Source organism: Trachurus japonicus, chromosome 1, assembly GCF_045865225.1.
Source record: "Trachurus japonicus isolate A0001 chromosome 1, Traja_1.0".
Taxonomy (NCBI): domain Eukaryota; kingdom Metazoa; phylum Chordata; class Actinopteri; order Carangiformes; family Carangidae; genus Trachurus; species Trachurus japonicus.
The window spans coordinates 5,158,781-5,175,547 of record NC_140907.1 but is presented as its reverse complement, the minus strand read 5'-3'; the positions used below and the strand labels follow the sequence as shown (position 1 = coordinate 5,175,547).

The 16,767-nt window shown below is 42.4% G+C and overlaps 1 protein-coding gene across 1 annotated transcript; it reads right to left on the bottom strand.

Annotated features, from left to right (window-relative positions):
- Positions 1–1,524: 1,524 nt before the first annotated feature.
- Positions 1,525–14,659, bottom strand: LOC146991259 (histone chaperone asf1b-B-like). The gene is made up of 4 exons (XM_085800171.1): positions 14,373–14,659; positions 12,824–12,939; positions 12,455–12,631; positions 1,525–2,670 (listed from the first exon to the last, which is right to left on the bottom strand). Exons 1-4 carry the CDS (start codon positions 14,479–14,481, stop codon positions 2,473–2,475), a joined length of 600 nt encoding a protein of 199 aa, XP_085656297.1. The 5' UTR covers positions 14,482–14,659; the 3' UTR covers positions 1,525–2,472.
- Positions 14,660–16,767: the final 2,108 nt, after the last annotated feature.

The window sequence follows — 16,767 nt, the reverse complement described above, 5'->3', positions numbered from 1 at the left end:
GACGTCAGCCATTATTTTTTTCCTCCCGACGACGTACGCGCCCACTTTCTCCGCTCGCTCTCCTCCATTGGCTCGGAGCGGACGAACCGTGGGAATCTCAGTGGATGCGAGGATGTCTATTGGCTGTCAGTAGTGGCTGACAGGAATGCGCCCCCTACCCCCTCCCCTCCCCTGCATTTCCATAAAAGAGAGGGGGAAAAAAGCCCTCCCTCTCCCCACCCCCCCTCCACCAGAATCGCCGCCAAGCGACTGAGACACGTTTGGCTAAGTGACGTCAGCAGCGAGCTATTTTTAGAAATGTTGGTCAGAATTTAATGCACGCGCGGCGCGGTCTGGCTGGCAGGACCTCTAAACAGATCGCAGACAGCAGCAGCAGCAGCAGTGCATGTAGGGAAGAGTTTATCTGGGTGGGGAATGAATTACTTCAATGAAATACACGTCAAATCCTTTCTGCCATCACAGCCTGGATGATCCCACACAGAACCACCGTCCACCATCGACCTTTTACAGTCAGTCAGAACGTCCAGCAGCATCTGTCATCCTCTCCCAGTCCCACACCTGGATTACCTTCAGGCCGAGTGGCAGCAGATGCCCCAGGACCCATTATTAGTCAGAACCTCAAAAGGCATCATTTCACACAAATTTGCATCTGAATGTCCAATTTCAATAATAATGAGCTGGTATTGGTAAAATTGAATTTAAAATGACCATGCTGTAAATCTGAGATCCTAATAGTCTTACGCCATCATATTAGGGCTCCAAAGCTACCTGCATTATTATGCACAGGGGTCCCACACTACTGATGTATAATCCACCTTTTTGTTAGGATATTGAATCATCAGTCTTTTTCTAAAACTTATTATTGAGGCTTTGTGAGAGCTAGACTGGGCTGTATAATCGTTTGTCTTTAGCTTCCCTATTTTATACAGTCCGGGACTGACAGATATCCAATTCAGAGATACAAGACAGAGCTTAACATTTGAGAAGCTAAAACCTGCAGTTTCACAATCAGAATTGTCTGATAAATTAACTGTTGATCAACTTGTTCGAGTGCTACAACAGGTGGCTGTGAGAGGGCATGTGATGCTGCACATGGTTTTCCATACCAAATATGAATGCATTTAATAAGGCCTGGGCTTGTTCTTACCATTCAGAGTCTTGCTTAGCAGTGTAGACATGTGAAAAACAGACAAAAGTAACAGATGGATGGATGGAGGAGTTGGTCGCTTCAACTGAGAGATAAAACGGGTGAGCAGACAGTTCCCCTCCCTTTTGTGCTGCAGTTGCCCAGCAACATGAGGCTAGAGTGAAGATGGTGGTGTGATGCTGCTGTATTTTATGAATGAAATTGGAAAACAGAAAGGAGGCAGAGAGGGGAGGGGGAAGAGTGGGTCAATGCATGCCCGCACGCAGGCGCTTCACTGACAAGCTGAGTCTCCATGCTGTTGCTGTGCTTCTTTCCTCACCAGTCACGATGGTAAGCAGCAGTGTAAGATGTGGTGATTACCAGAATGCAGCACGTAATCCACAAAACAAACTTTATTGACCCATGTGTAACAGATACAGAGACAGAATATATATAGTAAGTACATAAAGAAAATAAGGCTTTTTATCCTAAAGGCAAAATAAGCACTTGGTTAACATTATTTACAGTAATCCTAACTTATCAAAAACAACTTGACTGTAATATAGCATCCATGTCTTCTCCATCACATCTCCATGTTTTGTGCTTCATTACCAACGTTGTATGTGACATTTTAGAAAACGTTTTTCTGAACTGGAACCTGTTGAGAGCAGATTTACTTAATCATCGGGACAAACTCAAGAGTTAAACTTGTGAGAACACAGTACTCTGCATAAGCTCTTCAGCTAAATGCAAGTAACACTAGCTTATGCAACACACCCCTGAACATGGGCCATATTGGAAAGCCAAGATTTGTTTGCAGAGATGCTCCAGATGCTACTGGTTTACATCAGATGGCACACACCTTCAGAATAATGCAAGCTACTGCTACACTATTCTTCCACACAGAGTACTGCCCATAGCTTGGATCTGCACTGTACAGCGCTAAATGAGCAGCACAGTAAGGATACCAGACAAGTCAACATCAGTGTACGTGTATGACTTGGCAAGTTTCCGGTCTTGTCTTAGATAGCCTCACACCAATTACTCTAAAGTTTTCTCTCTTGGCTCATCTTTACCATGATACATGAAACAAGGCAATGCTGGTTGTGTTGATCTCTCAGTGTGTTGAAATAGACAGTGGGCAGAAAAACAAAAAACACTTCCAGATCCATCCCATTTGTTTATGCTATATAAAAAGAGTGCATTTGCTGCCATGTCCATGTGTCTTCTTCATGGCCATGTTACATCGATACATTCACGGCCTCCTTGTCCAAATGTGTGTTTGCGATGTGGTTGAGTGTACGGATAAGAAGAGTTTCATGTCCATTATGTTAATCTGATTATTCTTACATGCAGTCCATCGAGTTGTCTGGAATCAGTCCAAGAGATGGCATCTTTCCTGGTATACAGGATGGAGGGAGCATGCTGCTGATGTTGGGGGATGGGTCAACGTTCTCACTGTCTTCCATTTTGTCTGCCAAGCCCTCCCAGTTGATATGGAAACGGGTCACACGGGGGTTGGAGGCCAAAATATTCCTCTGGAGCTGACATGATAAAAACAATGGGTCAAATATCAGAATTTCATAACAAAGAATCTTCCATTTCCATTAATACATCACACCCTCCCTGCCTGGTGTACACTTAGTTTTCAAACTCAGTTAACACCTTGTAATGTGTTCTGTCACAAATGTACCGTTTCCAGGCTACTCTAGACTGATGAGTGATAATGCTGCGTTCAACACAACTCGGAAGTCGGAAAAAAACGAGCTCCAACTTGTCAAAAATGAATTGCACGGCGTCGAACTTGGAAATTAGAGGTCAGAAAATCGGGTATCATTTCAGAGCTCCAATTTTCCGACTTGACATCACAACAACATCAAAACATGGCAGCCCTCATGTTAAACGGTTAGAATTTAGACATTTTAAGTTATTTGTTGAGGGTTTAATGCAGGGGTTCCCAACCTTTTTCTCCCCGCGGACCGTTCACCGATGGAAAATTTTACCGTGTTCCCACACCACACACACATTTAGAAAAAACATTTGAATCGATCGATCCTTGGACCACTTGTGTGCCGATCTGTGGAGAGCGATCATGTTATCAGCTGTGATCCGTTGCACCACTATTAAATATATTTTGATTTCCCTTCTTGAAGTTTTATACTGGTAAAACGTAAGTGTTGCAAATGTTACTTTGCCGCTTCAGCCACTCCTGCCGCTGTTGACGTCGGCACAAGCAGACCTGAGGTCTGTACTGCGAAGGAGGCTCAACATGGCCAGGCTTTGTGTTCATGTTCCAGCTCAACAAAACCTCAAGTCCTGGCCCGAGTTAACACGGTACTACGAAGCTGGTTATCAACTTGGTTTGTTAAGTCTGGCTCTCAGCTTTATGATCTGTGCCCGTTCACATCAAAGGAGGCGTTTGGCGTCATATGATTCTACTACCGCAAGAAACTGATCCACAACGGGCTGATTTCAGCCAAGAGCAGCAGGTTGTTTTAATGGAGAGAGTATGAGCGATACAAAAAAGCGTGATCGCAGCCTGAAGCATCAATGTTGCTGCAAATATGACAAGAGAGGAGGCTGCTTTTAATTTCTGACAACTCTAAATTGCACTACTTTTAAATATGAAGTTTTATTCAATTAAACTAAATAAACCAGAGCAACAACAACTGTCTTTTTTAAGTTGTGTTTTATATTGTTATATATTTCACTGATCGCAATTATAGAATGCGAGTGTGTTTTATTGAAAACGAGGCTGGATAGGCTGCAGTGGGTTTTTTTAGGTGCTGTAGCTACAAGCAAATCTCATATTGTCTCTGTACAAAGACGACAAAGACCTTTTTAAATGTGACTTATTCAAGATTTGCATTTGAGCAACACTGACATATAACAGGCGAAACATCAAAATTAATTTATTCATGGCCAGTATTACCGTAAGTGAAATTATTAACTTTACTGATTATCCATCTGATTATCTGTCCTGCTGCGAGCGCACAACTTCTTTCAGTGGTGACTGTATATAAAAGTAAAATATATAGACTGTAGCCTAATATATAATATATATATATATATATATATATATATATATATATATATATAATATGTATATATGCACCCCTATTGGGATTTAATCCCCCCCCCCCACCAACTGAAGGATGGAGTGAAACACACAGCCAGCAGGGTACTGCTCTTAAATCAAAACCCTGTAAATAGGACAGGGATGCAAACGGGTCAGGACCAAAAAAGAGAGGAATTGTCTGGGGGGGGGGGGGGTGCTCACCATTAACAAATTATTACATTACAATATCATGTAAAAGTCAATTTCCAGTAGTTCAACCCCAACCAAGTACTGATTGATTGATTATAGATGGACATAGTTTTCAGAAGGCCAACATTTCTATAGGCTTAAAAAAAATAAAATAAAAAGATCCTTTGCAATATTTCAATTTTGGAGATACTGAATTTTAGGTCTTCACTGAATGTTAGTTATAATTATTACTATTAAAATAAACTGAATAAATAAAAGACATGGGATGTTTCATTCAGTGTGTAATGGACATATATATAATGTGTTAGTTTCACTTTAATTGAACACATTCTACATCGCGGAGGCGACGTCTCTCCCTCACCTCTGAAACGGGGCAGAGCTCCGTGGGAAACACCTGCCTGACACAGCAACGTAGGGAACCGTGCGTGTTCGCGGAGGGGGAAAAAACAGCGTCGCCGTCGCACCGACTGCACGCGGCTACGCGCCGCTTTGGGTAACGAGCGCGCATGTCGCGCATTGGAGGTAGGCTGTTATCAGTATAATCAGAGACAACCATGAATGAGTTCGCCTCAGTTTCACGTGATTGTCACCGTCAGCCTGTTAGAAAAACATTTACTGACCCCAGCTGAGACGCTGAGACCCCCCCCCCCCCAAAAACAAAAACTCTTCGGATCTGAACGATTCACACAAGTCACCTAATTGGTCATGAAAAAAGCGAGTTTCGCTTTTCGGCGCGCTGTTTGCATCCCTGATAGGAGTAAATGGACATAAAAGGTGAAATTTAATACTAATGTTCCTAGGGGGAATCGTTTGTTGACACCAGTGCTAAAATGATGAAATGCACCTGAACAGAGTTCACAACTGCCACTTCCCTTGGAATAATGAATCAAACGAATGAACAAATGAAAACAACTAAACCGTTATGACAAGATCATGGCAACATCTTTCTACATTCTGACCCATAGCTGTGCAGAGGTCACATCATGCTTAGCTTTGAACTTGACCTTTATTTAATTACAAATGCTAAGTTTTGTGGCTGCATCTTGTACAGTTGTGATGGCATCACTGTGACAAAATCTGTCTTCAGACATAAACAGCTGCCTTTGTGGTTGTTTTCACTAGGTGTCTTCAAAACCACACACGCCTATCTTGTAAGAAATAGCACTCACACTGTCGCATTGGGTAAATAGAAGGAAAAACTGTCCAGGACATTTTTACTTGAAGCTGCTGTTGCCTGCACAGAGCACCAGAGGGCGGCAGAAAACTATATACTGTACATTTCAAAAGTTCCTTTTCACAAATGCAGTCCATGTAGTATCCCACATGCTTGTACTAGTGTTGGGCGATTTTGACATTCTCAGATCGTCCCAATCGCCCTCCCTGGAGATCGCTGATAGACCTGTTCGTTCAACCGGGGGGGGCGGCGTATGAGTATCGCTTTTACCGTGCCCTGCTGTCATGCATGCGTGCTTCTCTCTCTCTGTGTGTGTGAGGGCTAATAACGGAGAAAGAGCACTATGATCAATGAACGGAACGCTATTGCGTTGCCGAAAGCCGAAAAATCCATTCATGGCGGACGTAATTTATTTGTGGCATTAGTGAACACCTCGTCGGGCTGTGACATACAGTTACAGGGCTGGCGTTGGCAGCCTAGTCACAGCCACACCACCAGCTAAACGTGTTTCCTCAAATGTGAGGCCGAGTGGCCACGCTGTTAACCACAGAGATCTTGTGTGCGGTCATATGACTACCTGGCTCCGTCTCATTGGACATTGCCAGTAGCTGCATTTGATTGGTGAAACACTGTCATGTGACAGAGTATCTGTTGGAAGCAGCAAGCCAAGCGGCTTCATTAAAACAAAACAAACAGATTGCGCATTAGATCAATAAAAAAGTAGCGAGTATGTGTGTGTGTAAAATCGGCAAGAAAACAAAACATCGCCGATCGTCCTTCCAATCGCCGATAGACGATTGGATCGCCAATCGGCACAACCCTAGCTTGTACTTTCTCTACAGATTTCAAAGTAAAAGCAGAGCTTTGATTTATTCTATTTTCATTCTGCTTTCCAACACCCCCCTAACAGAATGAGTGTTTGTGCATTGTTCCCTTTGCTTATCACTGATCAATTTCACCATAATAAAGCAATGAATGACATTAATAACATTAGCAATTTTAGAAGTGCAGGAATTTAGATCATCCACACCTTTTGAAATCATGGTAGTTGTGTTATCTTTTTTCAACATATGTTAATTAAAAGGGACAATTTTGGGAGTTGCTGACTGATGAAAAAAAAAAAAAAACACAGTCAATAATATGTACATTGACGTTTCTAATATTAACAACTTTACTAATGACCAGTTATAGAGTGTGACCTTAATCATGGGTTGGTTCTCTCACAAGTTCTATGGCATCAATGTGTACCTTAAAGTCACCTGTGATGATGACATTGTCAAGTTGAGTGCAGATCATTGAAAGCAACTCAGGTACTTTGTACATGGCCAGGAAGTACCTATCGTACAGGGCTGCGATTTCTTCACCTGGAATAGCACAGACACCCCTAACTTTTTGTCCTAGCCTCAAATCTAAAATATGGTTGGTGGGAGGATTAAATAAAAGTGACTTGAGGTGAGACACTACAGGTGAATAGGATAAAAAATTTAACTAACAGCCATTTCTATGTTTATCACTTACATTGAGAGAATTATTTTTTGTATTACATGTTTTGTTAAATATTATGTTTAAATATGGACATGAGACATTATCTAATTAAACATGCATGAATTTGTGTACATTTCCAGACCTGAAATCTGAAGATTGGATAAAGCCACTTTAAAAAATTCTTATTTTATTTTGTTGACATATTAAAGTCAGAAGTTGTTACAGAGGGGATTTTGGATATCTCTTTTTATCACTCTATAAATGAGAAAATACTGTCACCAGCCCTAAAAAATCCAATTTCGCCCTGTTTTTAGATATAAAATGTTGTATAAATCAGGCTTTGAATGATATATCAACAATCCCCTCTAACATTATTGGACAAACTGATTAATAATCCAGGTGTGTCTGACCATTGTGACTACTCAGACACACCTGGATTAATCAGTTTGTCCAATAATGTAAGTCAGTAAATAAAAGAGCTGCCTTAAGTTTAGGAGGTAGAGCTGGAAACAAGAGTGTCTGGCCATTGTGAGTTCCAGGTGTGGGCCAGTAGGTCAGAGAAAATTAAAAAAAAACAAATGAGAAAAACACTTTAGGTTTGGGCTCAACCAATGTTTTCAGTTTCTAATAGTGTCATCTCTGGCCCATGTCAGTGTCACATCCGTTTCACCTCTGTCACTGAGAAGTAAACTACTGCAGAACCCGTGATTCTGAGGATCAATGTTAATTTTAAGCCCTGTACCAGCACAATTGGGACATATTAAATGTCCCATCAGTTCATTCAGACATCTGATGTGTAAAAGAAGCCACCGTGCAACACTTGTTTTTTTTTTACGAGTGACAGCTTCCGCGAGGGCGCACTTTGTAAAGGGTCTCATCGCTCGGTGAGTTTCTGTGCTGTGTCTTTTGTTGTCTAGCAAGTGAGAGTTGCTGTTGTATTTTATGTGAAGATTTGAATCGATTTCCTCTCCTCATTTTTAAAAGTCCCTCCGTGTCAGAAGAAAAGCCGGACAGAGCGCGTCACGTGATGCTTCTAAACGAATCACGCTCTCGGAAACGACACCAGCCAATGAGATGGCGTGTTTAGGATAAAACCCTCCCTCGTACTTTTAAGATTCATTGCTGGTACAAAGGAAATGACCATTTTTGGAACCGACAACTTAGTGCAGGAGAGAGAGAGCTTCACAGCGATACCTGATATGACAGGAGTCTGAACAGATGCGGCTCACACCGTGTCCTAACTGGATGCGACGCAAGCGAGCGAGCGACAGCTGCTAAATTAATGGTTTCCTATTGTAATATCCTAACTGGCCGCGATGCGACGCAGCGCGACGTTTAGAGCCCGACGCCCGGTTTCTATTTCTGTCGCTCGCGTCGCGTTCAGCATCATTAGCGGCGGCCACAGGGCATTTGGCCCTCAATTTGACCAAGAATGCCCCCAAAATCATGACAGTTTTTTCAGAAACAAATATATTTATATCTGTACGTTATCATACTTTAATTTTTCATTAATTTACCGTCACGTCTCATTATTCTCCTGATGTCAGCTTATGTAAACGAGATTGCACTGATACACGAGAGTAATGTGACAGCGGGGCAGTGCTGCAGCTGCCGTGCTGTGACAGACCTGATCAGACTGGTGGTGGTCCACAGTGAATCAGTCTGGATCCTCCACCATCACCAAAGCCCCCGCAAATAATACATCGACAAGAAATTAAGTGGCAAATTGCATCCTTTCGTCGGCTTATTTGCGGGGGGGGGGGGGGTTTATCTTAAAGGACAATTCCAGGCGAATTCAACTCGGGGGTGTATTTTCATATCATTTTGGGTCTAAAAGAATGAATCTGAAGATTTTCAGTTTAATCGCTCCTGTTTTGCGGTAGTTGCGTCCAGGCCTGGAATTTCGTCATTTTAGGGGCAGGGCCACTTGGCCTTTCGTGTTGTCAATTTTTTGAGGGCACAAAGGCCAAAAGCCAGGGGAGCAAGGCCATAAAATAAAACAATGATTTTAAATCCACGTCTTTAATGAATTTACTAACTACCGGTATCTGTTAAATTAATACATAAAACGGGCTCAAGCAAACCAGAAATTTTCTACTTTAAATTAATTTATGCATTTAATTTTTTGCACAAGGGTCCAGTCCTATGCAGCTATGTTTTGAAATTCCTATCTTACTTGTTCACTATTGCACTGGGCGATATGAGGAAAAAATCCTATCACGATCATTTTTTTCAGTTGACATCAATTTATATCACGATATAGGCTAACTCAAATCACTATTTGGTCAAGCTTAAATATTCCCTTATTGGCACAAGTGAGATTTGAAGTTATCAGAAGGTTATTTTGTGATTTTTTTTTTCCTGTCAAAAATTAAACATGACAGATGTAATGATGAACATTGTACAACATCATATAAATAAAACAGATGTTAGTATAGTAGCTTGCCTGGGTCTGGGCAGTGTTCAGGTCGGCACAGTTGATCTTTACGCCTGAGTGCAGTGCGTTTGTGTCGGTGTGAACACAACAGTCGCTCTGGGCTGAGCAGCAGCAGCAGAGCGGCCGCACCGTGACCGCGTCCGCTTGTTGGGTGAACGCGGCCGGACGTCGGTCCACTCCAGCTGTCTGGCGTCTCCATTGTGAAAGTTTAGCGTTACTTCAGAGTTAATGACGCACCACGCATCTTTTCACGGTCAGTCATCCGAGTTCTCCTTGACTCCTTCACATTTTCTTCCGAGGCAAAACTCTTTTTTTATTTTTCCTATTTTTTACCAGCGGTGTTCCTCTGCTGACGTGCACAGCTGTAGCAGCCCAAACACTTAGCACGTGTTGGCTCTTTTCCAGCCACATGATTGGTTCGGCGGGTGGGGGGTGTTTGATGAAGTCACCTGGTTGGCCGGTGATAGATTGGTCATCAAACTGTTGTTATAGCCCGCCCGAGCGGTTTATGCCAGGCTCGAATCAAACCCACCCCTGATGATGCTGCTGCCAGAATATCAGCAAAATACGCATTGTTCTTTCTTAAAAGACGCAGGTGTCAAAGCCGTGTTGATAGGAAAGAGGCAACGGAGAAAACCGCAAAATCAACCGGGGCAGTGCGGGTGGGGCATCAAGGCCACTGTGGCCTTAGGGCAGATATTTTTTTCAAGGGCACAAGGCCAAATCGGACGGGCACGAGGGCCATGGCCCTCGTGGCCCTCGTGAAATTCCTGCACTGGTTGCGTCTGTCCCTGCATCGCCACGGCAGCAATGAATGGGAGTGGATGTAAGTTCCGCTGTTTAGGCTGTTTCCAGCCCTCAAAGCCGCAATTTTTTTCCACTGACAGCGTGAGATGGCGACTCAAACATGCACCGAGAAGTTTATTTACTTCAAGCAAGCCGACATGTTTGTAAAACTAGATCTAATTCAAAGTCTCCCGGAGTCTCGCGCGAGCCCGAAGTTGCAGTGCTGGTGTATTCAGGCACAGTAGGAGCTACCGCTTGTGTCATAAACACAGGAATTTCAACTCTTTACTTGCTTGAAGTGTACATTTTTTTCCACAGACAGCGTCAGATGGCTACTCAAAGATGCGCCGAGAAGTTTTTTTTACTTGAAGCAAGTAAAGAGTTGATATTCCTGTGTTTATGACACAAACGGTAGCTTTTCCCACTGCACCTGAACACACCGAGCACGGCAACTGGGTCTCACGCGAGACTCCGGGAGACTTTGAATTAGATCTAGTTTTACAAACATGTCGGCTTGCTTGAAGTAAATAAACTTCTCGGTGCATGTTTGAGTAGCCATCTGATGCTGTGTGTGGAAAAAAATTGCGGCTTTGAGGGCTGGAAACAGCCTAAACAGCGGAACTTACATCCACTCCCATTCATTGCTGCCGTGGCGATGCGGGGACAGACGCAACTACCACAAAACAGGAGCGATTAAACTGAAAATCTTAAGATTAATTCTTTTAGACCTAAAATGATAGGAAAATACACCCCCGAGTTGAATTCGCCTGGAATTGTCCTTTAACGTCACTGCAACATGCGGCTCTCAGTGCTTGTCGTGTTGTGTAGTTAGAGCTGTGTCTCCCTCCTGTTTCCCAGGTAGGAGGGGGACAATTACACACCAACAGGGCTGGGCGATAAAGCAGTAGCTTATAAATTGTGAAATAACTTTTCTTCGATAGAAATATGAGACGTGGTTTCATTCATCCATGTTTTGGCAGACAATACAAATAACCAATGATATTGAGAGTTGCGCCGTGCCGAACCAATCATGTGGCTGGAATAGAGCCAGTCAACAGTAACACGTGCAATTGTTTGGGTTGCTGCAGACGGGCACATCAGCAGGACACCGCCGGTAAAAAAAAAAAAAAGAGAGAGAGAGAGAATGAGTGTTGTCTCGAAAAAAAAGTAAAGGAGAACTTGGACGAGTGACTGAAAAGACGCGTGGTGCGCAATGGGGACACCAGGCAGTTGGAGCGGACCGCGGTCACGGTGCGGCCGCTCTGCTGCTCACCCCAGTGTGTGCGACACATAACGGCCGCTTCAAGGAGACTATAGTGGACTTTTTTTTTTTTAATAGCCTCTTCATTCATCTTGGGCGGGGGGCGGTGCGCCGTCTTATAATGTTACAGAAAACCCTTCATTATGTTTTTGCTACTCGTGTTCCTACACTATAGATACAACTTGCTGTTGGCTATATATTTCAAGAAACTTGTTTTCTGTTTAAAAGGCACACACTTAGTATCCACCCATCTTTTAACCGGGTAGTTACGTCTCCAGTCTGATAATACATCCATGTGACGAGCGGACGAGCGCACAGCTGATGTGCTTCCATTCCAACAGACGCACGGATTCAGTGTGGACAGAGAGCGTCAGATGTGACGTGATTGTCGGACGCTCGCTCGCGTCGCATCCAGTTAGGACACGGTGTCAGTACGCCGCGATAGAACGCTCAGTTCTGGTGAATTTAGGAGAAATCTACAGGCGACACAAGTCAAAGTGAAGTAAAATAAACATCCTTAATGTGTATTTTAGACCATTTCTTTGTACTAGTTTGAAAGAAGACATTTTATGGAAGCAAAATAGCCCAAAATCTCAAAATTGATAAGTGTATGAAAAAACGATTTTGCCTGCTGTGTCTGGCCTTAAGGGAGCATACTTCTGATACAGGGAAATGTCCATTTTGTTTGTTTTGGTGTTAGGGGTATTGGGGCGTGCAGGTTGTGGATTTTTCAGGAATTAACAAATTGATGTCACAGAGTTTGTTTATGTTGCAGCACCTGTTGCCCCCCTGTCATGGTTCTATATGTATGTCAATATCCTCTGTCTTTCTGAGGAAACTGTAAATAATTGCAACACAAAAGTTGTCTTCTCAGTCACTTTGCTGTAGTAGAAAGCGGGTGGATGTGTTGTATTTACCTGAGTGTAGTCTGGTTTGAGAGGTGGGTTTTCCCGTAGCTCAGGGTCTGTGTATTCATTGTTGACATAGTAACCAATGCGGATGAACTCCTGTCCACGGTAGGTGCAAGTGATGAGGGCGACCGTTACTCCTACTGCGTCACTCTCTGGAATCAGCCCTGTGTTAGGAGCATCAGCCTGAGAGCACGGGGACACAAAGTGGAAGAAATCTCATCAAGGCAAAAAACAGAAAACCTGTCATTAACATAGTGCCAGAGCAGACAAAACCAAAAAATTAAAGAAAATATAATACACTGATGCGCATGCACATTTTTGAAACAGAAATATACAAACTGTCTGACAGAAAACATGTAACTACAGGCTACTCACTTGAAACACAAACATGTGCCGGCCAGCCGGGACCGGGCCGACCAGAACCGAGTCTAGGACCTGGTCGTATTCCTCACTCTCAGCTGAACCCACGTAGATGATCTTCCACTCCAGGTCTGACAGCACAGGTACAAGACAACGGTAAGAAGTGACACACTCCATTGCTGTTTTTAACCAAATCTTCACAGCAGTATTAATGAAGGCAGTAATAAGAAAGTGTACTTTGCCCAGATTTTTACCTCAAAAGAGAAATAAGACAAGGCTGTGAAATTCCTATCTATTTGTCCCTATTAGCTACTCAGATCCTTGCTGATCACATTACTATGGATAACCATAAGAGAATTTCTGTTGGAGGAAAATATTTTTTAATTGGCCAATTGGGCAGATGACAATATTATATTTCTGAAAGGCAGCAGTCATACAATTGACTTAATTCACCTAGTCTCGCTCGCCAGACCCTCCTCCAGAGAAGAAAATAATTCACCTAACTTATTTCTTCCTTCCTTTAAATTAATAAATAAATGTATATTTTCTTACTGTCACAGATTAGTTCATAGTATCTATTTGTGAATATCTGAGTTAAACTTTGGAACAAAGAATATTTGCCTCGCATGACAACAAATCCAAAATTGCATTATAATAAAACACTCGGTGGGTCTACTGATGAAATGTTGAATATTAAATGTAACCCTGTGTCTCCTAAAGAATGTGCTATTTAAAAAAAACTTGTTTAATAAAAAAAAAAAAAAAAAAAACTTCCTATGGTTGATGCTACAGATGGCTAACATGTTTTGCTGATTCTATATTAATAACAAAGAGTTTGCTTTGCATATGATACAGATACCTTCATACAAGAAAGTACTTAACCTAACCCAACAATAAGCTGTGTTTTAGTATTAAAACTCATGTGGCCATCACAGTAAAAAAGCAATTAAAAAATGTCATGCTTGCTTACATCGTTTTTGTTTAAGAGTTTAGCACCAAATTGTAACCTTCAGTAATTTCATTTTTCCATTTGACTATTGGTTCTAAAACTGTACATTTCATTATTTGATCAACTCTACAATGTAACGGCTGCTCTGTTTAACATACCGTCTATTTCTTTATATAAAAAAAACAAACAAACAAAACTATTCCTGGTTCCCTGCCGTGTAAACGCGCGATTCGCGGCAACTTGTCAAGTTTTTTTTGTTAGTACAGTAACATAACGTGATGAACCAATCAGCGTCGCGGAAATAACTCCGCGGAACGTCCAGGAGCCAATCACTGCAGGCAGGGGGCGGGACGCCGGGCACAAACGCGCCAGCGCCAATTTTCAACAACTTGTCAAATGAAATGTCGCTGACGAGCTCCAACGACAGTTAACATCTGTGTCGTCGAGAAAGACGACGCATTTGTCACTTACTCGCGCTAAAACCAATCTCCACGCGGCGTTATAGTTACCAGAAGAGCAAAATTAGCTCGTGTATGAACAGCTAACACCAGCTCGCCCATTCCGAGTTTACTGCTAGTAACGTTATAACTTAATGCAACTGAAGACGATACCTACCTTCAGGCAAATCCTCCATACATTCAAACGTTATTTCAAACTGAAACGGATTTCCAAAGGGGCTCGGGTTGTCCAGTACAGCGACGTTTAACACTTGTACCTTGGCCATGGCGGAATTGCTTTCTTCTGAGGCACCTCAACCTGTGGAAATAAAAGGCTTTTCTATTGTGTGAACAAAGTGCTCGCTTGGTGCCTGCCCTGCGGCGCGTCAGTTGAAGTCTGGTCTTTTCTTCTCCAAAATCTTCGACATCACTCCACCGCGGCTGGACCGTAAGCGGAAACACGTCATCGTCATCTTCTTCGCTCTATTTATTTCGAGAAGCGCACTCGCTGGTCCGTGTCACGATGCTGCCCTCTACCGGTCAGTTGTCACGATGCTGCCCTCTACCGGTCAGTTGTCACCATAGAGGTTGTCACGATGCTGCCCTCTACCGGTCAGTTGTCACGATGCTGCCCTCTACCGGTCAGTTGTCACGCCATCCGAGACGCCATCCGGTCAAATTAACAGTAGGCTGCTGCTGTGATAAGCGAAGGAACTACTTCTAGCCCCTGTTTTACTGCAAATAACGAATCACAAAGGATGCTTTTTGTTCCTCTTGAAAATATATTTTCTAAAAACATTAAAGGTACCTCACAGACTGATTTAATAATATGGATTTACTGTAAATCCTGATGGTAGGCTCAGGGACGGCCCTAGGATTTTGGTGGCCCTAAACAAGATTTTTGTTTGTGGCCCACTCTAAGCGCAAACACCAAATCACTGGTTAAAACTGAATACAGACATGTTTATGCCCTCTGAGGTTTGAGGCCATTTCCTCGAATTTAACATATTTTCTTAAATGTATCTTTTTAAGATACTTGCAGATGTAACAATACTCAAGTGTTTTATGTCTAAATATTAGAACCTCTGCTGTAAGCACACTGAGGCCAGTCTGTCCTAGAACACTGTAGCTATAAAGAAATAATTTAGGCCAAATGCTGGAAATTTGAGGTCTGCTTTTTGAAAAATGTCAAATCCCTTGTGAAAACACACCTTCAGTCATGAGAATGGACTGTTTTTTGGTGCTTGAAATAGGATATGAATACAGTAATAGATAAGTGTAGAAAACAAGTCTAAAATGAAATTTTGTAAGATTGCTTTTTGAGCACAAATGTTGTCATTCTGCCATTCTATTTTCACCAAATGTCTCAAATGTGAGATAAAAGAAGCTGAATATTGACTTCAAATTACAAGCTCATAGCGTGCGTGCAGACCTCAGGATGTTTAAATGACTTGAATGAACCCCGGTACCTTTCTGATCATGTGGCCCCCCACCTAACGGCTGTGGCCCTAAACAACTGCATAGAGTGTTTATGCCAGGGGCCAGCCCTGGGTAGGCTACATTAAAAACCCAGTGTCAGGTGTCAACCCAGTTCTCAAGTTGCATACAGTGTCACTGCATCTCTTCTTCATATCCAAATAGAGAAGGTAGCCAGATATATACAATAAAATAATAAGAATAAGAAAATCATGTGTTGTACAAAAGGACCAACGACATTATGTTATTTATTGCCACTTAGATTTTTTTTCCCCCCAGGTGGATAAAAGAAAACAGTGTTGTTAACATTCTGCAATGTATCCTATTATGTGACTCGGATGTGTGCAGAGGGCATAAACTGGTGGTATATTAGTTATGTAGGGAGTATTGTAGAAAGTGAGATTTCCATTACCTTTCTATTATTATAAAGCAGGTTTAGATGCTATAGTTTGAAATTATCAAAGCGCAGTCCACCTCAAAACACACACAACCTATTTCAAAGCTGTGCTGCAAAACAAGCCATCAGGACTTCATCAATTCATGTTGTCACAATAACACTATGCCCCCAGCTGTGGCCCCATTACAGCCCACATGGACACACCATCTCCAATTCATTAGGGTCCGGGCAGCTTGTATTCATAGGAATTCTTCTTCTTTCTTCTTCCAAGGAAGTCATACTTCCCGTGGGCGAAAACTCACCAAACTCTACAGAAACGTCCAACCCCATGCCAGATTTACCGGGGGGCACATGTCCTTGGAGTTGAGTTGAATTTTTGCTCAATTGTTACCAAACTTGCTACAGAGCATCTCCAGACTGTCCTCAACAAAACTTGTTTCTCGGATTTTTGATTAATCAAAAATTGAGCCTACAGTGCATGAAAACGTTTGACAATAACCACTACTGTAAACATATATCATCCAATTCCTGCTAAATACATTTTCAATCTTCCTGAGAAAAATTGACAATATTTTGGAGTCATGGTTGATGAAGTTTGGCAAATATCAGAATTTTATCTCAAAAAACTGAATTTTCTATCTAGAACATTTTGAATTCTGCTCTCATGGAAACAACTGCAGTCAATCTAAGAGTGGCATTT